The 20,721-nt window shown below is 42.3% G+C and overlaps 1 protein-coding gene across 1 annotated transcript in view; it reads right to left on the bottom strand.

Annotated features, from left to right (window-relative positions):
• Positions 1–17,771, bottom strand: part of sgk1 (serum/glucocorticoid regulated kinase 1) — a 38,726-nt gene extending 20,955 nt beyond the window's left edge. Inside the window, exons 1-3 of the mRNA XM_030404860.1 lie at positions 17,245–17,771; positions 16,533–16,728; positions 11,730–11,969 (exon numbers count right to left, since the gene is read on the bottom strand). Of these exons, the coding sequence (XP_030260720.1) occupies positions 11,730–11,969; positions 16,533–16,676 (384 nt within the window). The 5' untranslated portion in view covers positions 16,677–16,728; positions 17,245–17,771. The remainder of the gene's footprint in view (positions 1–11,729; positions 11,970–16,532; positions 16,729–17,244) is intronic.
• Positions 17,772–20,721: the final 2,950 nt, after the last annotated feature.

A 20,721-nucleotide genomic window follows, 5' to 3' on the forward strand; every position in this document is an offset into this window, starting at 1 on the left:
TTGTATTAACCTGTCCATTTTTATGGGTTGAGTTTTACAGCCGTTATGCTGAGTTCAGGGAGTTTTAAGCCTGATTGCCTGTCTGATGATTTACCGTTTACAGGCGCTAGCTAATGCCAGTTATGGGTGGTAATACTGTCATGACGGTTGTTAAGTGGCTAGCATGTGCTGTGCAGTGACAATCATTGGGCATCAAGCAGAAACAGACCTGTTGACTGAGGTATTTAAAGAGACGGAATGAAATATGTTGAAAAGTGGTTTATTTTCAAAAACCATAATTGTTCATCAGTGTAAATAAGAACTCTATGGAAGACCGAAGCTGCCAAAATCAGAAATGAATAAATAAATATATAAATGGCTCAATAGATACATTAACACGCCATTAAATGCACCAAAAATTATACTTAAAATAGATGTAGCCATTAATTGACTTAAACAACTTGACAGAAATGTATATCTCTGCGTTATTTCCCATTAAATGTAATGGATTGATTTTTAAATGTGCTTTCTTATTTCTGTATTTGCTTCCTTAAGCAAATAAGGGGGTTGTGTGTTGGGGTCAACTTTTTACCTATTGGTGGTCATTATCAGAGTGCACATACAGAAATAAATACAAAAATATGTATTTATCTATACCGATTAATTTTGGTGCATTTAATGGCTTATAAGTTCAGCCGGAGCTTTGCTGGGCGGATTTGCAGCTGTGGTGTTGACAGGCAGAGGGACAGTTGGGAATTTCTTGCAATTCACATAGAACGACAACTTGGGAAGGTGGTTTTGATAGATGGTTGTGGAGATTGAGGCGTGCCATGGTATTTACAGCTCTTATGATGCATTGTACAGTGTTTCTGTTATTCTGTCCATGCGGTAGAAGCAACAACTCCACCTGAGGCGTTTGTACAACACACAGCAGATAAACAGAGTGTTTACAGTGGTGTTATTAGCCAGCCTGCAGCACTATGTCCTGGTATCCCCACGTTGGCCTTGTCTTGTCCTCCACCATCACGCCAGCTGTGTGATGCCCACATATGTCTCAGCGCATCGAGGGGAGGAACCGTAAAGTAGAAGAAGGGAACGGAGGCTAAAGCGGAGATCTGGAGACAAAAGGGGACTATGTTTGAAAGACCAAAAGATAAACAGAGAGAATGAGAGTGTGAGATAGGCTTACACAAGCCGACCCATTCTCTGCCAGAGATAAGGCTTGTTCATTAACACCAAGGTCACTGCTCTTTCTTCTCCCATTCTTTTCCCACTCGCCTCTGTTCCTAGATCGCAAACACAGGGTCTTAAAATGAATGAGGGTTTTTTTTCGGGGGGGGGGGGGGGGGGGGTTTAGTCGGATCCAGTCGGTAGAGAGACAAAGCATTATGATTCAGGCGGTCCAAATGGAATTCAAACGCCAACTACAGTGTGTGTCTCATAGGAGATTAAACCTCAGAAATACTGCTCAGAGCCACAGAGGGAGAGAGTGTCAACATGAAGAACAGTATCGGAGAAAACACGACAGCAGGACGGAAAGAAACTGTTGTGTTATTATTGAACAAGGAAGCAGACAAAGGGGTATGTCTGGGGATTTTAAGATTGGGATATTGACCCTAAGCTGCTTTCAGGGTTGCAGCAATTTTCCTCCTCTGGGATCATTACTGTGACTTGTTTCATCTTCAAATCCTGAGGAGCGCTCAAGTCTCTGAACCCTGACTTCCCGGATAAACATTAATATTCATGGTCATCCACTACTGTGTCTCAACCCTTGTCACTTCTCTCGGAAATTAAATAGCTGCCCTCTCCCCTGGACTTTCTTAGCATCTTCTCCCATATATGCATCTCTCTTTTTCTCATTTCTATAAACAGAAAAAGAGGAATATATCTATGTGGCACTGGGCCAGTTTTAACCACTGCGATACATTTCTACATTTCCCAAAGGTGAAAACATTGTGTGACTTTGAAAAACACTGCGGGACATTCTCACAGGCACAGCTCATCTTATTTTAGATGTTTGAGGTTAAAAATGATTTGACTACCTGATGTGAGGAGAGTTACTGGATGCCAAGTTTCTCTTGAATTATAAAATATATTAATTTGACCATTCACATTAACAACTACAGGCATGCTAGCAGCTCTCTGAGGCTATATTCTTGCTAAAGGCTAATGCAAGCTAATATGCATATAATGACAATGCTAACATGCTTGTAGCAGATATATCTCAGCAGTCATGAGTAGCAACCGGCTTTGAAGACAATTGAAATAGTGGCCAAACAGCGTAATAACAACATCAACTGCAAATACTTTTTCCTACAAGCTAACATTTTGAAACAAGTAGCTGTAAAATTGCGGACACATTATTTTAAGGGTCACAAAATGAGCCATTTTACAATCAGAATTTTAATCCATTCAGTCCCATAACATTTGGAAAATTGCATAAACCTAGTTGGCAGAGAGCTAATCTTGCAGATAGCTGGAGGCTAGATTTCAAACTTTTTATAGATTAAAATATAAATTGGTCAAAACTCCTGTTAGATTGTAATACTGACACTTTGGATTTCCCAACTCGTCAAGTATTAATGCTTTGGGATTTTCAGTCAGGTTGGCCATCATCCCAAAGCAGCAGCAGTCGACGAGTTGGGGATGAGACTCGCAAACTATTGTACTAATTGTGTGCTAAACCCTTTACAGTGCAATAAAATGCAGTATGTAGCATTAAAGCACATCTACAACAGCTCATTGTGGCCTAGTAATGCCATGACTAAGCGTATTGTCCGTGTGGAAGCAGCTCAGGTCAACTCTAAGCTTAGCTGTCAAGTGTGAGCCGTAAACCCAAAAACCCCAAGAGCTCAAAGCTGTTTCAACAGCGCTGAGTAGTGAATGGAAGGGGGGGAAAAAAAGTTACTCTGCATAGTCGAGGTGCTGCTGAGTCTCTGTGGCGCAGCAGTTTTGGCTCTGGAACATCAAGATGGAAGAAGGGATTAGCCGGGTTCTCAGGGTAGATTAGAACAACAATTATTCCCAAATTCCCTCACAATGCCACTCGGAAGGGAGGGAGCTCCCTTTTTTCTAGCAGGCCAAGGTCAGTGGTGGAGGAGGGAGGGAGGATAGGGGGAGCATGACGAGGGTGCAGATGCTGGTGGATCTCTCTGACACATAGGGAGTCAATCCGAAAGTGATACCCAATTCTTTTTCCCATCCTTTTAAGTCTTGTGAGCCTTTATATCACTTATTACGCACTGAATACATCTGACATTGTGGTTGCATTTTAACTGGGAAGACAAAAACACAAGTTTCCCCAGCCACTCTTGCAGTGAAACCGACAAGTATGATCAAAAATGAAGCTGTGTCACTTCCCCTCAACCGCTTTTGTAATACTTCGCCACATGACATTGCTGTCACGCGGATGTGTATCTCTCTCCCTATGTGTGTCAAATACCTTTGTTATCTGGATCAAACCCAGACACAGTTTAGTCAGATGAGAAACAGCCTGTCTTACTTTTCCTCCTTCAGCTCCCGTCTGGCTTGTTAAAGCCTTGGTTGGGTGAAAACACTACAAAGCTAATTCACACATCCTGCTGCATCACGACAAATCTAGGCAACCGCAGCCAAGGTATGAAAGTGCCTTCTCTGGGCGTATTTATCTTCTCCTTTGTGCTCTGGCAGAGAAAGCCTCCATAATGCTGCAGCAGAAATGGGAGCGGATACAGTGTGCCATTTTAGGATGCATATATACATCTACTGTGAGCAAAGCGGAGAGATCATGCAAGGGAAGCAGTTCCGAGTTTATTACTCCAACCGCATTCTTCTGCTGCCAGAGGACTTTGGCTTTGGAACAAAAGAATAACAGGGGATTAGCAGTTTTCCAATGCTAAGTGTATGCTAAACACTGGTAGCTAAAAGCTGCTGCTTTCCAGACCCTGGGAGAGTTCCCCGTGTTAAATGCTGCTCAAATATGTTTAAACCAGAGGAGGAGGGAACACGTGAGAGGACAGTGGGATGATGGGATGTATCAAGGTGGTTCAGGACATTCAGGGTGTGATCGCAGCAGCGGAACATAGATGTAAGAGTGAAGTGAAAGTCAAGGGTTTTCAACAAGCAGCCAGCTGACTCTTAATCAGTCAGGAGGATAAGCAGGAGCTGGAAGTTTGCCAAACTGATACAAATTGGCTTTATACCAACGCTAAGCTGGCAGCTCACCAGTTGCATCACTAAGCGTGGAATCTGAAAGACTCGGGGGTTTCTGACTTGTGGTGTTCATACGGAGCGAATGAATATGCGCTGAGGCCTTTAACGAGCGGAAGAGAAAGTTTTGAGGCAATTAGCCGAAGTATTCAGAACAGACGTTTGGCACGAGAGGCATTTCTCCCCTGGTTTTGGTACAGTATGCATGACAAGCCAACAAGTTGCGAAGGGATTTTTGGCTCCCACTGCTCTCTTTGTATTTAATATAATTGGACCTTGTGGGCTGCTCTTCTTTAATTCCTTGTTATTCCCGATAAAAATGCTTTAACTGTAATGCAATGCATGGAAAACGCAACTAAAGCTGGAATTTCAAGCGTGTTTTTGAAAGGCTTTGTAACCTGTTTGGCAAGTGAATGTTGGTCAGGAGAGACACGGGTGACAGAGTTCAACAGTTCATTAGGTGCAACCGGGTTACGCAATGCAATGACCCCGCAATAAATCATATCTAATTCAACTGAGACAGTGTCAGAGAGTCTGGAGCTGGTTTGTCACCCGCAGAGGTGGGAAATGACGAAGTACCAATACTTTGTTTCTGGACTGAAGTAGATTTTCAGGTATTTTCTGACAGCTTTTTACTTTTACTCCCCACATTTGAACACAAATATCTGTCGTAACTTTTCAAAAACAGACTTGTAAACTTAGTTTTGATACATTAAAGGGGCCACCTCACAACTGACAAACAGAATCGAATAGACACAAGCAGAAACAACGTAAAAGTCGCAATAAGATGGAAACTGACGTCTCAAATGGGGTGAATGGCGTGTAGTGACACATTTAAGTGAACTGTGTGAAGTTGTTGGCTCCAAGAAGTTTTACTTTTATACTTTGATTACATTTCAGAGCCTGTACTTTCTTACTTGAGTTAATCAGTACTTTCACGCCACAGTATCTGCACTTCCACTTGAGCAAAGAATGTGTGTATATGTTTCTAACACTGACCTAAATACTTTTATTTATTTACTTGTGTAAAATGTGTCGACTCTTGAATCTGGACGAATCACTGATACATCAAAATGTTCCATCCAGGAGTCACAGTTTAAATTTAAACAGCTGCCTGGGAGGATTGCTGGAGTCCAGAGTTCATGTCCTCCCCTCGAAGACGTCAGCGCCAGTGAAAAGGTCACCAGCTAAGATATGCGACCTTTGACTATGACACACAAGTCTTTAACCATTAGCTCCATTAAGAAGTGAAGTGGATAAGATTATGTAAGGATCCAAAGTCAGGAGTCCATAAAAGTGGGAACTTTTTTTTCCAAGAAGCGCAGGCCAAAGGTGTGAGCTCTTCTTCAATAATCCCCCCAGACTTGTTTGATGAAACACCTGAATTTTGTTTGCGCTTGTCATCAACTCACAGTCTCACTTGACTGAATGAAATCAGCCCGTCATCATTGCCTTATTCAGTGACTCAGACGCGATTGCATTAGCATTCATGGAATGGAGCTCAGCCTCGCAGGGCCTTGTTGCTGCCGAGGGTGAACAAGAGAGGTGGATTTCAAAGGTCGTCTCACTCTGTTTCGTTACGGTCAAACACGCACCTTACACACAAGCGACATGTGTTTGACCGACTGATCGTGGGAGCTGTATGAAGGTACCATGTGTTTATAGCTGACTGTAAGAAAATATTCAGTATAGTGACAAATGAGGTAACACCTTTTTTCATCATCCAAGCAAATTTTGTGAAATTCACAAGCAGTTTTTCACTCTCTACTTTGTGCCGCCACTTTCAGCTGAGATCTAATCAATAGTCGACGACGTCACACAGGCTGCATGGGAGTAGATAAAAATCACTGTTCTTCTTGGACACGCTTGGTTTCTCTCATCTCCTTGAATTTTCTTCACCCTCCAGTCCTCTCTGCTTCACTTCCTGTCTTCCTTCCTTCCTGCCCTCTCTCTCTCTTTTTTCTGCTGCATGAATGAGTTTTGGACGATAAACTCAAGCGGGACCAGACCGGGTCAAGCCATTCTGGGGCTGGTTAGAGTTTAAACCATGCTGAATACACTGACTGATTAACAACACTATCAGCTGATCCACATAGGAGCAGGCCATTCTGACACTGGGATTAATCACTAGTAAGCAACTTATGTAATGGCTATGATCTGAGATATTCTAAAAAAAAATAGAATATAATAGAGCACGTTTATAGATTTTCCAGTTGTTGTTATCTTGTATCTGACTTGATAAGAAGTTCCAGTAATGCATTAGATTACAGCATGCAAATTACACTGTGACCTAACAACTGACTCACACTATCATTATCTTTGTTTGCATTGCAAATACAAAGCCATAAAAAATAAATCCATTCAAAAAACATTTTTTTAAAAAGACGCTCCTTAAATTTACAAAACCCCACTGAGAATTATCACATTTTTAAGATTTCATCAGTATCAAACTAATATGGTGATAGTTGTCCACACACCAACGGGTACACTGAAGACAGGAACACCTAACAGATACTTCGGCATACTTTTTAAAGATGATCTGCACACATGTAAATAAATATAGGCTCAAAACTGGGATTAAAATTGTAGCCCACAGCTAGCTAACTAAGTGACACCATGGCAACGTTACACTTCCTGTTCACAACCCCCTACATTTATGGGAAATGTATTCAAAAAATCAGAGCTTAATTAAGCAAACAATAAACATAGTTACAGAATTCACTGATTTGAACTTTTTTTTGTCGAAGTTCCCTCCGGTGATGTCACTCAGTTGGCTGAATTGCATTGTGGGTAATGTAGGCACCAGATTTTGAACTGCTGTATCGATTCTGATCATTTGTTTGAAAGTGTCCATAATGAGTCACAGTGCCATAGGAGTATAATTCTTAGCCAGTGGACTCCTTTACAAAACCTGGCGCCTACATTACCCACAATGCAATTTAGCCAGAGTGACATGACTGGAGGTATTTCTGTGTTAGATAATTTTAAGTGAATGCTAAGGTGATGCATGTCACTTTTTGGAAATAAGACACTACCATCAGGACAAAACGCTGACAATGAAGGAGAAACTCTGACGGCATTAAAAATAAAATTCAGCTATCACTTTTACAATGTTTTAGTTTCCAGTCGCTAATTAACTGGTACCCTGTATGTACAAAATATGTTTACACTGTAATTTATGGGCTGTAATCTAAAGCCTGACTCAATTTCCTGTAAGATTCAAGAAAGAGTTAAAACTGTGTGAGTGATAACGGGGCAGAACAATGAGCAGTCAGCAGAAGTTCATGTTCTTTTCATCTCTGATTAAGGCTTCATCAAGAACAGCGCAGGCTCGATGTGAGAGATTAGTGGAAAGGCTGTGTTTGAGTCAGCATTTAGTGTGTGTGTGTGTGTGTGTGTGTGGTAACTGTTAGTGTTCGGACAGGACAGTACAGGACGTCCTCATCAGGAGGATTTATATGCTTTTGATTTCTGGTCATGCTCAGGCAGTGGGGCAGATGCTCTGACCTCATCCTCTATCTTCTAATAAAACTGTCCTCTCAGCTCTTCTCTCTCTCTCTCTCACACACACACACACACACACACAGCTGTTTACCCTGTTTGTGTCTCTTCGGCTCCTTCAATCCCTCAGCTGCTCTATTTTCTCTCCTCAGCCATCATTGTTTACCCTTTGTCCAATTTTTATTCAAATATCTCCCGTCTTTCCTCCTGCTTACAGAAACCACCCCCCCCCCCACACACACACACCTTACTCCTCCCTTATTTTTCAATTATCATCCAAAGAAAAAAAAATTATGACACCCAATGTCATGACTTTATTATCCTGATTTTATAGTATAATAAGATCAGCGCCATAAAGTTGTTCTATATTTAGCGGTGGCTCTGATAGATTCGGGTTGAGGTCCATGCAAAGCACTGGGTCAAGGCCACCTGCATTTTAAATGGTACTGATGTTATCGATTCAGAAAAAAAGGTGCAGTGATGGATTTTTAATGAGGAGGAGGAGGTGGGCAATCTGTCAGAGAGCCCCGAGTAAATGTCCTTATATTAATTCAAACTTTAGTGTATTTATTTATTGCCTGTAAGAGGCTGTAACTTATTTCTTAATTCAGATTGCGGTGATGGATGCAGCTCCTCTGAAAAAACAAGCAACTGCATTTTGTGGCCAAGTACAGATTAAAGGTGCAATGTGTAAGACCTGGCAACTTATCTAAGGTCACTCTAAACAAACCGGGCAGCAACCAGAGGTGATCCAAGGTGAATTAGTTTAAGCTTGTCTTGGATGTGTAGAAGAAAGAAACTTGAATTCAGACCTTGTATTTTCTGTTTAGTAAAGAAAAGTAGGTGGACAAATATTTCCTTTCTTGACATTTTGTCAGTTTATTTTGTTATCTCCTACAAGGTGGTTATATTTTTGCCCGTGTCCGTTTGGTTGTTGGGTGGACTGTCAGTCGGATTACGCAAAAACTACTGAACAGATTTTCTTTCTTTTAAATTTGGAAATTTTTGCATAGATCTTGATGAAAGAAATCTACCATATTTAGATGGCTCACATCTACGAGTGAGTACAATTTGAAGTGATGCGATTTGAATATGTTTTATTGGATATTAGGCTCTACTGAATTAAAGGGGACTGTTGGGCCTTGGAGGAGGATTGCACTCAGGTTTACTTAGACAAAAATAATGACACTACAGGGACTATCGGACTTCATTCCTTGAGGTACAAAGTGGTATTATGAGATGGGACAGCTAGCTGGTTAGCATGCTGGCTCAAGTACATAGAAATCTCTGAAACGTTACGTCAACACTGTTGTTGCTTTACACTCTGGTGTTAATATAAATTTGGCCGTATCCTACATATTGTGACTTTAACAATTTAAAAATAGTCTGCTCACACTGAACAGTTAGTTTTAAACAATATTGGACCCTTGAGAGAAAAAACTATATACTGTATCTACAGATACAGATTTCAACAGTCTAAAGTATATAAAAGGGTGGTATCAGACCATGACAAATGTCCCCAGAGCTTCTCCTTCTGTACACTTAATAGTAGTCTGACACCGCCTGTCAACATCTGGTGTCTCGTTCGTCTCCTCCTCCTCTGAAAGGTGACAGCAGCCTCTCAGCGTCATCACATCTTCAGTCACAGTCCGAGACACTTCGTTTCACTTTGATGAGCTGACAAATTTCAAAGCGACTCTGTGCTCATTTGCATTTGAGCCTGGCTGCATGTGGCCCCCTTCAAAAAACAGAGCAGCGCGTCTGGCATGTGAGGGAAATGTTTCTGATCTGTTCAACAAGTGTCACGCTCTGCCAGCGTTTGGCAAAGCAATTTCAAGTGGTTGTTGAGTGTTTGGACAGAGCGTGCTGGGATATGGTACAGCATGTAGGGAACTTTGACAGAACATGACGTCTGACTGAAATTTTGGTCATGGAGAATTTCGCAATGCCCCATAAAGTAAAATACAGGAAGGTTTCTGTCCATATTTAGAGCCCACACCTGACTGCTACTGTACACTGTAAATTTCCAGTTTAAAGGCAGTCAATCATTTATTGAGTCTTGGATCACAAACCCACAAAAGAGATACGAGCAGCCACTGTAGGTCAGCCCCGTTTAACTCCACATTGGCTTCACACACGCAGTAGCTATGACTCACCGCCAAGCCCTCTCTTCTGCATGGGGCTGTGTGGCTCCCACCTCGCTACAACACCCATTAATTCTACACACGCACACACCGGTTATCTCCAGTGAGACATTAGTGACAGATCTATTGGTTGTGAGGGCAAGAGGTGGAATTGATGGAGAGATAGAGTGAAACAGAACGGCAACTGAAACAAAAAAAAAAGAAACCTTGAAGGGTTGCAGGAAAGAGAATGAAGTGATGGATAACAACACGGTCCAGTTTTATATGCTCACACACTTCTAATGTTATGTCTCTGTGCATACACTCCCATGCAAACACACACACACACTGTGTACAGTGTGGCTTTGTCTCACTGGGACAGTGATGACTCACTCTCTCCTGTCGCCCATGGGACTGGAGACACACACATACACACACACACACACACACACACACACAAGAGCGGGGAACCAATTGATGGGTGTAATGATTGATGGGAGTGGGATAGCTATTATGATTGCAGTTGCATAACCAAGGACAACCCGGTGCAGCGTTAGCGTGATTGGACTGGTGTGTTCGGGCAAGGCTCTTGTTGACAACAAGCTGTTGTTTGTTTCAACTGGTGTTAGTTTTTTTTCTGTAATTTCTTGGTTTATTAGCTCATACAATGTTCACGCTCGTTCCTGAGTGCATGCCTCGTACCTTTAATTCCAGAAATGGCAGCGTGTGGTGAGCAAAGGACAACAAGGTGGTCTTTGAAACAAATGGCCCAGTCCTCAGTCGCTTTGGTGTTTGTGTTACATAACAACACTCGTGGTCAAGCTTAAACGAAGATTAAAGACCGACAGAACAATGTCTGGAGTCCTGTTAGTACCTAATTTGCGGCTTTGAGCACTAATGGGCAAACTGAAGGAGGTCTGTTATACGAGTCGAGTGTTGTTGTGGAGTGTGTGCGTTGATGCACAGAACACATCCTGAACAGATCACAGTGTCCTTTTCTAACTTTATATACCGCTGAGGTTTTCCACTACTTTTCATTACACAAAATGAATTTCACACAGTAGAACGATATCACATCAGCAGTATTTTGGACATCTGCTTGCTCCAAGTTGAAGGGCAAGCAGAACTTGAGAAGTGCCAGGGGGAAGAAAAACCCTATTCAAAACCACTTTAATAACTTTTAATAACTCTGAGTGCTGCACATTTAATTGGTTTGATTGTATTAGGAGAATATGTGATCTTGTGCATTATTCTACAGGTGTTTTTTTATAATTGTTATTATTGTTTTATTAGTTTGAGAAATCCACTGTAAAAGTTTGGTGGGGCAGCATTTTCCAAATTATCAAAAACGTAGTTTTATTTTCATAGCTTTGGCCATTCCCTGCAGGTATAATGTAGTGTGGTATACTCATAAAGTTAATCGCTTGAACATGGCAATGTGGCATGTTCAGGCAGAGAGACACTTTGGCTCATGGCCCACCATAATCTTTTGGATTGCATCCCCGGTTTAGATAAAGCACAGTTTGTTAAACCTGTTGAATATCTGACTAAGTGGGTCCAAGCCTGGGGGTTATATTTACTTCTCCAGACATCCCTCTGAGATATACTTTTTGTGCATAGTGGACTACTGAATACTTATGCATTTTTAATTATGCACTGCTTTGGTTCAGGGACACAAGCCAAAAAAAATGTTTGGAACCACGGGTCTAATTGTTTGTTCATAGTGAGGTCTTTGGTGAACACAGTGTTGTTATAGCTGACAGAACGACTGAGCGTATTACTCACTGCCTACAGCTGTGTGTAGGATGGAGGTGATAAATGATACTAAGGGATGCAGGCAGTCGATTGGGCAGAGGTTGCAGGGTCGAGTATGGCTTAATGAACTAGTAGTGACACAAATGTATTCATGGACACACACGCCCTCTCTTGAGATTTTACCTTGCAGCCCTTGCTCTTCTCATGGGCGCTAGTTTGCCCGTGGGCTGGGCACGGAGAGCAGGGCTCCTGATGGTAGTACTGGCCGCCCTGCAGGCCGCCGTAATGACAGCAGCCATAAGGCGATGGGAAGTGTGTGTACCACAGGTCTTCAGCTAGCGGACACTTCGGACATGGGTAAAGGAGGCCCTTTCCTTGGGACTTCTCCACGCTCACCTTGGGGTTCCTCATCCATCTTCGTACCTGCGCAGAGCAGAAAGGTTTGAAGACAAAAGTTGGTTTGATCTCACTTTTACCTTCTCTTCTTATTATTCACATGTTTTTTTAAGCACTCACACACGTGCTCCACAAACACACACACACACACACACACACACACTGTCAGCCCGGGCCAGCTGCTCCTTTGATCAGAGAGAGAGGAGTTTCTCATGTTATCCCTGATTACATGTCAGATCAAGTGCGACAGACACACACACTTCAAAGAGGCCCAGATTGCCTCTCTGCTCTGCAACACACACGAATCAGAGAGCGAACACATCTTGTACATGCACACACACCTGTCACATGTTAATGACACAAAGCTGACGGCTCTCTCAAATATGATGAAGATTGAAGTCCGTCTCCTGTCCAAGTTTCCTTGAAATCTCAACTTGCTTGACTTGCTTTAAAGATGACATACGTAACATATTTGCACAAAATGTCTAAAAACGACTACGTCTTGGTTATATAATTAACTAGTTGTGTACTTACATTATCCTAAATGTTTGTAACACTCTTCCCAACATCATCAAACTACGCCTTTTATTTTCATGGTTCTGATTGAGAGACACCTAGTGGCAGAGGAAATTACACACCGTGCCTTTAATTTCCACAAAACCTCAGAAAAAAAGCAGGAGGAAGTTCTCTCCACGCAAGTAAACTTCAGCTAGCTCTGACTGTTATTGATGATTTATCATCACAAATTAAAACATTTCTACTTCCTTGTCAATGAAATATGCTCACATTATGCAACCAAACTGTACCGACAATGCATGAGGCATTGAGTTCGATGGTGAGATATATCGTAACTGACACATGCGCAAGTTGGTGCACGCAAGCACATTACATTCACAATACACTGCTGCAGTGACTAAGACTACCATGGAAAGCACCAGCACTAATCATAATACCCAGGGAGTGTGTAAGTATACATGTTTTTGACACCAATTGGGGACTGTTCCTGGCATGAACACTGATTATGTCAGGACCAATTGTTCTTATGGGGACCAATGAGCGCTTCTAATGCAACACATGATTTTTTAGGTCCTGATGTGTTGGTGTGCGGAGGAGAGGTAGTGAAAGGGGAGAGAAACAGAAAACAGACAAGAAGACACATAGGAAAATCAGGGAGAGAGAAAGGCAACGTTTTCATGTGAAGCCTTATGAAATCCTGTCCTGCTGCGTGGGTCGAACATTTAGCAAACACACGCCACAGGGTAGTTTAGCCTGTGTGACTGAGCAGCACAGAGTCCAGACAGCTGCCACACACACACACACACACTCACACAGTGAGATTGAAAGTCGAAGGGTAGCCAGACAGCGTGTCAAGGCATGTCGCGTCTAAAGGAAAAACACTCCAGCAGGTCTGAGCAAAAACAAACCAGCCACTGCAGAGTGAGCGCAGAAGTCTGATGACACACACCTAAAAAAGGCTGTGCAAGTTTCCTCACATAGAACATGAACTGAGTGTACATCTGATTGACGTAACATCCAATTAGACTTTATTCTCCTTTGTTATTTGCCATTGCATTCAAAGCAGAGTGAGAGATGTTTTGGCATTACCTAGCGGATCAAACAGCGTGCTGTCATACCTCCTGTTTAACGCGTCACGCTGACGATGAGACTGATGAGAGGTGCCATCTGAAAGCTCAACACTTACTCACCTCAGGCACGAAAACAAGGTGCTCTCAGCTGCAGGGGTGTTTTTTTTTTTCTTTCTTTTTCGGTAGCACACTTGAAAAAGTCAGTGAAGAGCCTCACATTGCATCATGTTTTTGGATGGGTTTGTTTGCCCATCGTGTAACACGACGTACCTCAGAAGTGTATTTTCAGAATTTATGCGCCAATGATGTAGCATGTTTGGAGCAACTTGTGCAGTCTGAACTCACAAACACAAACACACACACACATACAAACACAAGCACACACAGCCATTGATTTTTTATTTCCTTCCATCATTTCCCTTACTCATTTATGCTCCACAGCGGCCTGTCTGGACTCTCCCCCATTATGTGATTAGGCTTATTTAGACACAAATAGAGAGACAAATAAACCCTGAAACAGCAGCGGCAGGCATTAATACTGATTTAAGGCTGTGTGCTGATGCATATCTGAAAGCCTCTGTTTTTCTTTGCCGTGCAGGAAGGAAAGCCAGTTTTACCCAGAAACATGCAAAAGAAAAAGCCTAAAGATTGAACTTATAGATAGATCGATCCTCAGGCTCTTAATTGCTGATTAATAATATTTCTTTCTAAAAAACCCCATGAGAGACTTGTCGCAACAGAATGTGCCTGTGGGAGTGCGTGTGTGTGTGTGTGTTTGTGCGTGGGTGTTAACACGACACAATCTGCCCAAACTAACCAGCCGAGTCATCAGTGATCCACACCATACTGTACGCCATCTGAAACCAACACACACAATAACAAACACTTTGGAAAACCCTACAAGGAGCAAGAACACACGTCGATGACACAACCAGGCTAGAAAAGTATCCAAATCTACCCGGCAACCTGCAAAAATGATGATTGATTGTAGCCAGTTTGCTGTTATCCTGGAACAAATCCAATCCCTAAGGCTCAAAATGTGATAACTTGAACTAACCTGTGCAACAAACACTTACTTTATCATCTGATTTATTGTATTACACCACTTCTGTAATGGAAGGCATAGTGTTGTGCCATATTCCCAAAGCGATACAGTTATTATTGAGTAAATGCACCAACCCTCCTCTCCTTCACAGGATGCAAGTAATGTTAGTCATTTCCTTCCTGATGTGCCCCGCAGTCATATTGCTCAATGTTTTTCTTTTGATCTCATGTAAATCGGCTGCAAATTATTCAAACTCGGGGGAAGCAGAAGTTGAACTGTTTGTCAAAACCTGCCATATTTTGAGTGAGTGTTATAATACGCTAATGGAGGTTTAGACAGATTACAGGATATACTGATGCCCACAAGTTCAAGAAATGAGTGTACAGTAATTCACATTCTCTTTAATCAACACTATGGCTTTACTTAATGATTTGCTGAGTGCAAATGGGCATACTTGTGCATCACTTCTTATTTTCCCATCTACTCTAACTCAAAAGCTTTAATATTTTTTATTTTTGTAATGAAATATTGAGCACAAGGATTTCCAGCACATACATAAATATTCAAATAGATTTAAACACATTCTTTACTTTACTGTTTATAGCTGGCACTAATGATTTTATTTTTTATCATTTGGTTGATACAATGTCACAAAAAAGTAAAGAATTTCTGTCCTAAAATCAAGTTGACATCATAAACTGCCCTGTGAATAAAACCCAAAGATATTGAATCATGAATTAATAAGAAAAAACAGCTAATCTTTTCTCGTGCTCTTTTCCAACCAAATTCAATTGGTCAGAAAGTTGCTGGTGTTATTTTCATCGGGAGAAAAGTGCATCTAATTATTCCTAGGGTTTTATTTTTGACTGATTTGCAAATGCATTTCTGTTTTATTAAACGTAATCTTTAACAGACTGTAAGACTTAGAAGACAGAAAAAAGAAACCCTCAAATTTTCATAACTTTGAACACAAGGGCTAATTCACTGAACATTTACCCGGCTTCAAACTAATGGACACCATGTCAAAGCAGGACAAATCACTACATCCGCCCACAGCTTGAGAGGAGAGAAGAGATGAGTGGAGACAGTCTATTAAGCTTAGTTTCTTATTTTGGAGTTGAAACAGTTCATGCTCAATCAAAAATCGATTCCAACTGTCTGTGAATCAACTTCAAACTTCTAAAGATGTGAGTTTTGCATTGTTTTATGTTGTGTTGTTGTTTGTTTGTAGGTTAGTCTGTTGAATTAGGCATTGTCCAGCTAACGTGGCTAACAGTTGGTTGACGAGAAGGTCAAATATCAGTCGACCCAAATTTTCTTTGGCGTCAAGCCCTACTTGTTAAAAACACAGCAAAATATTTGTCGACCATTTCTGAAGCCATTAGTTACAACTAACAAATTTTTATATGCCTAATTAGAAAACTGCTGCAACAGTCGTCCAAGTGCCATTTTGTAGTCCATCAAAATCACTGGATTGTACTTTTGTTTTTGGAAAAGTCAGCACACACACTCATTACACAAACACACCGACCGAACAAGCCATTTAACTCAAACCATTAACGTTACACAGGAAATGAGCCTTGTGACAGCGCTGCTGTGTAATGCAGGATTTGCTGAGTAGATCCTAAACTATAGGACCCCGCCGGCTCAATGATGTCATGTTCTCTACACAGCAGACACTTGTGGGTTCTGAGATGCAACACTGTTTTGGAGCACAAGTACCGCAACAGACACACACAGTAAACACAGGGAGCCGAATCTTGTGCCCGATTAGTGCGGCTTAGCTCTCACAATGACATCATCTCTGGCACGCGCACACACACACACACACACACACAGAAAGAGAGAGAGGGAACACTCCGGCTGTGACACCTCCTCTCTCAGCCAATACACCTCTCACTCTGGCCGCGTGTGTGTGTTGGTGTGTGTGTGTGTGTGCATGTGTGTGTCCAAACTCACCTTCCTCTTGACAAACTGGAAAGCTGAGCACTTCTTAAAGGAAAAGGCGGTCTTCTCTCCCCCTCCTCCCACTCCTGCACCTCCTCCGCCTCCCCCGCCACCTCCACCACCTCCTCCTCCTCCGCCCCCGTTCACCAGCTTCATGGCCGACACCGGCACTCCGCTTGCCTCCGTAGATCCCAGGATGACGGACAGACTGACAGGGAGTGACAAAGAGAAGTGAGGAAGAGTTTATCTAAGGCATGAGGAGAGAGGCTTTTTCTTTTTTTTGTGCAGAGACAAGTGCGGGACGGCGAATGAGGGAGATGCCTCTGCGCTGAGGCAGAGAGGATGCGAGGAGGAGAGCTGGAGAGGAGGTGGAGGTGGAGGTGGAGGAGGCAGATGGACCAAAATGCGAGGGAGAGAGGGAGAGAGGGAGAGAGGCAGGACGCTGCGATGAGCGTGAGATTACAGGAACAACTAGGTGTCAGGATGGAGACAAAGACATTGCGGAAGTAGGAGAGGGAGATGCACACAAACAGATGGAGAGGGGAGGAAGAGGAGGAGGAACAGCTCCTGTTGCTGTGAGGAGGAAACAGCTCTGTTTACAATCTCACTGAACTGTCTGATGTGTGAAGTTTATCCATGCATGTGTGAGCGGCACACGCATGCTGAGTGTTTACATATTAAAAGCACGCACTGTATGCACACACACGCCTCCATCCTAACATACCTTTTGTGCTGGCGCTGGCTGTTTCCGCTGCAGCTCTAACAGCTTATGTCTTTACCCGAGGACTCCTCCGCAAAACTGGTCCCAGATCAGATGCACCAACTCCCACTCCTCAGTTACAGGTGTCCCTTCGCTGTCGTCTCCAAAAACCTATGCCCAAATCCCCAAAGGAGAGTGGTCGAGAACACGAGGAGGGGGAGTCTGCGATGATGTTGCTGTCCGTTTCAATAAGAGCATGTCACTGTGTGATTTGTGTGTGTGTATGTGTGTGTGTGTGTGTATGTCCTCAGTGGTGCAGTTATGTGGAGTGCACAGTGAGTGAATGCACTGATACCGCCTGTAAACAAGCAGCCAGGAAATGTGTGTATGCGAGCATGATGATGATGATGAGGTGTTGTTGATGTGTCCAGCTGCGGTCTTCTGGCTCACCCCCGCGCTACTTTATCAATGAAAGGCTCTGCAGTGAGCAGATGCCGCCTCCCCTCCCGTCCCCTTCTCTCTCCTCCCGTCTCTCTCTCCACTGTCCCTCATCACCACTCTGCCCTCCCCCTTTTTCTTCGCTCGCTCATTCTCCTGCTGCAGTCGATGGTGGTGCCTCCTTTCTCTCTCTCTCTCTCTCTCTCTCTCTCTCTCCTCTGATCTATCTCACCTCACTCTTCATCCCTCCTGTTATATCTTCTCCTTTTCAGGTCTCTAAAAATTGTCCCAGTGAGGACAAGAGAGGACACCCACAATATGTCCTCATCACAGTAAACCTATGAGGGTTTGATGTATAGTGTACAATCTTGCCTGACAGCTTTGGTCCGGCTGGATTTGATACACACTCGCACAAACACACATCCACACACCTCATCATAACTCTGTGTATGCCCTTGCCTCTGTACCTATAACACGGGGTTAGTTTAATTTCCTGACGTGACCATGGACGATAAAGCTGAATTGTGCTCCCGTTATGAATTCTTGCACTTTATGTGTGGCAACAAAAATACAAATGTTTCTGGTTGTGAACTTGGCTATATTACCTTGAACAATGAATGATAACGAATGAAATATTAAGCAGAGAGAAAGAACAGCTTAATGTTTTACATCGTCTTCATATTCACTTTGATATTTTTTATTAGGCCTACTTGTGCTGCATGCGTGGCAGGTTTTTATCATCTGTCTCCTTCATGCATCAATAAAAACTGCTGTTTACTGACTTGATTTTGTCCAGGATGAGGAAATTCTTTTAAACCTGACCTTTGGCTGCTGTCGCTAACAAACTCAAATGGCCTGAGGCACATAAGCTGCTAATGTCAATGAGTGACTTGAATTATAATCAAGGCCAGATCCAAAAACAATGTTAGTGTGACTTTCTTTTATTTCACCACAATAGACTAGATGTTTGACAGTAAAAGCAGTTTGTTTTTGTTTTTTTACCATGATTGGAGTCTTTGAAGTTGTATGTTGTTTAACGTTGCTTTCGCTGAAGTTACCACTTTGAAAGTAAGCATTCAAAAGCATCACAATTCTTAATGGAATATTTGGATGTGTTTATTTGTTTCTTGACAAAAATTTGATAAGAAAATCCATAGAAATACCACGTCTGAATGCTAAATATGAAGCAGGCCAGCTGGTGACCAGCTAAATTAGCATAAACATCGGAGGAAGGGAGAAAAAGCTAGCTTGACTCCAACCAAACATAAAAAAAAAATCTGCCTATAAAACACTTACCTACATTTGGTTTGTTTAAAACAAGATTATGTTCCATTTTAGAGAACAATAAAGTAGGCGGCTTCCTTTAGAAATGAAATGTTTGTTCTGGTTTGACTTTAATGGCTAATGTTAGCTAGCTTTTGGTAAATGTTTCAGAGAAGACAAGAGTCATTTCACTGACTTAAAGGGATATTCCGGTGTAAGTTTAATCCATGTTCCAACAGACCTTGACACCGAGTAGGACCCCTCCTCAAGAGATAAAGTTTGCAGACCGCTAGCTTGCGTAGTTTTAGCAACCTCAGAAACGACCGCACGACAACAATACATTGCAGTAAATGGGTCCAAGTATAAACCGCCATCAAAAAGCCAAAAATAATGCTCAGAACAGCACCAAACTTCAGCAACATTAGAAACAGGGTCCCAGCACATATTTCGAGGCATCAAACATTTGATATCGTTGCCGTATTTGTCAGAAAAGATAAACAAAACTCACCACCTGAGAAGCCTTCCTTGTTGTGGGGAAGCCCTGTGAGTCGATTACCCAGTGCAGTAGAGTCCCGCAGTAATGATCATCATTGAGCTGCGGAACTCTACTGCAATGTATTGTTGTCGTGCGGTGATTTCTGAGGTTGCTAAAACTACGCAAGCTAGCGGTCTGCAAACTTTATCTCTTGAGAGGGGGGTCCTACTCGGTGTCACGGTGTGTCAGAACATGGATTAAACTTACACCGGAATATCCCATTAATGACTTTTTCCCTCTTGTCCTACTGTTACAACAGCTCAGTACTCTAGATAAATACTAAAATGTAGTGTAGTGTTGAGTATTATCTCACAATTTTCACTTGTTGCCCCAGTTTAGCAAAAGTAAGCTAGTCCTTCTTTAGCTTTAAGTGTGAAAACAACTTCGTGGGGAGTTACTTGACAGGGTGGAGTAACTTTATAGCCGTTCCCCATGCTATTAGTCAAGATGAAGATTATTTTTCTCCTTACCTTTATTGTTTTTATCCACTGCACGATGGTATGGTTGGCAGGTGTAGTTCAGTAGAAAGAAAAATTGTTCTTCCATGAAACTGCTCACAACAAGGTCTGTGGATTATTCTGACTATCTGGGTCATGATATCTGGAAACATAGTTTTTCAAAATGCATCTGAGCAGCACAAGTTGAGTGCCGCCTATTTCCATTATACCACAGAGGAGGCAGACATCCCTACAGCCGACATCTCCAAGACTTGAGAGCTCACATCAAAACAATCTGGGTGGCTACAGCACCAGGTAAAATGGTTTGTCCCTTTAAGCTTGCTTTATACTGGCTTGAACTTCATATTTAGCAGACAATCTAACATGCACACAAGCTAATTTCCCAAAGTGTTGAACTAATCCTCTAAGAATCCATCCAAGAACTTATGAATATGGTGACATCACAGAATGATCGACCCCTTGTACAGTCACGTTTTACCAAACTCTGTGTAGAATAAATCTGTAGAAGGAGATGTGTGTTTGTGTGTGACGATGTACTCTCAAGCCATTTAACTTACTGAACATGTAATTTGTACGCGTGACTTTGTGGAAGATGCTGTGGGCTACATTCGTCTGAAACGCATAAAACATACTGAAACAAATCAGTTCGCGAGACGGTTTTCTTTATGACACAATTACACCGGCTGTTACAGTATTGATCAGGACAAAACCAATTATAAAGGAAGGTTAGGAACCTGATAATTCAATGGGAACAAACGCCACCGTCACTCGCAGTGTAAATGAAAGGGTGTAACACTCGGCGGCACA

This window comes from Sparus aurata, chromosome 22 (assembly GCF_900880675.1).
Source record: "Sparus aurata chromosome 22, fSpaAur1.1, whole genome shotgun sequence".
In the NCBI taxonomy this organism is placed as follows: Eukaryota; Metazoa; Chordata; class Actinopteri; order Spariformes; family Sparidae; genus Sparus; species Sparus aurata.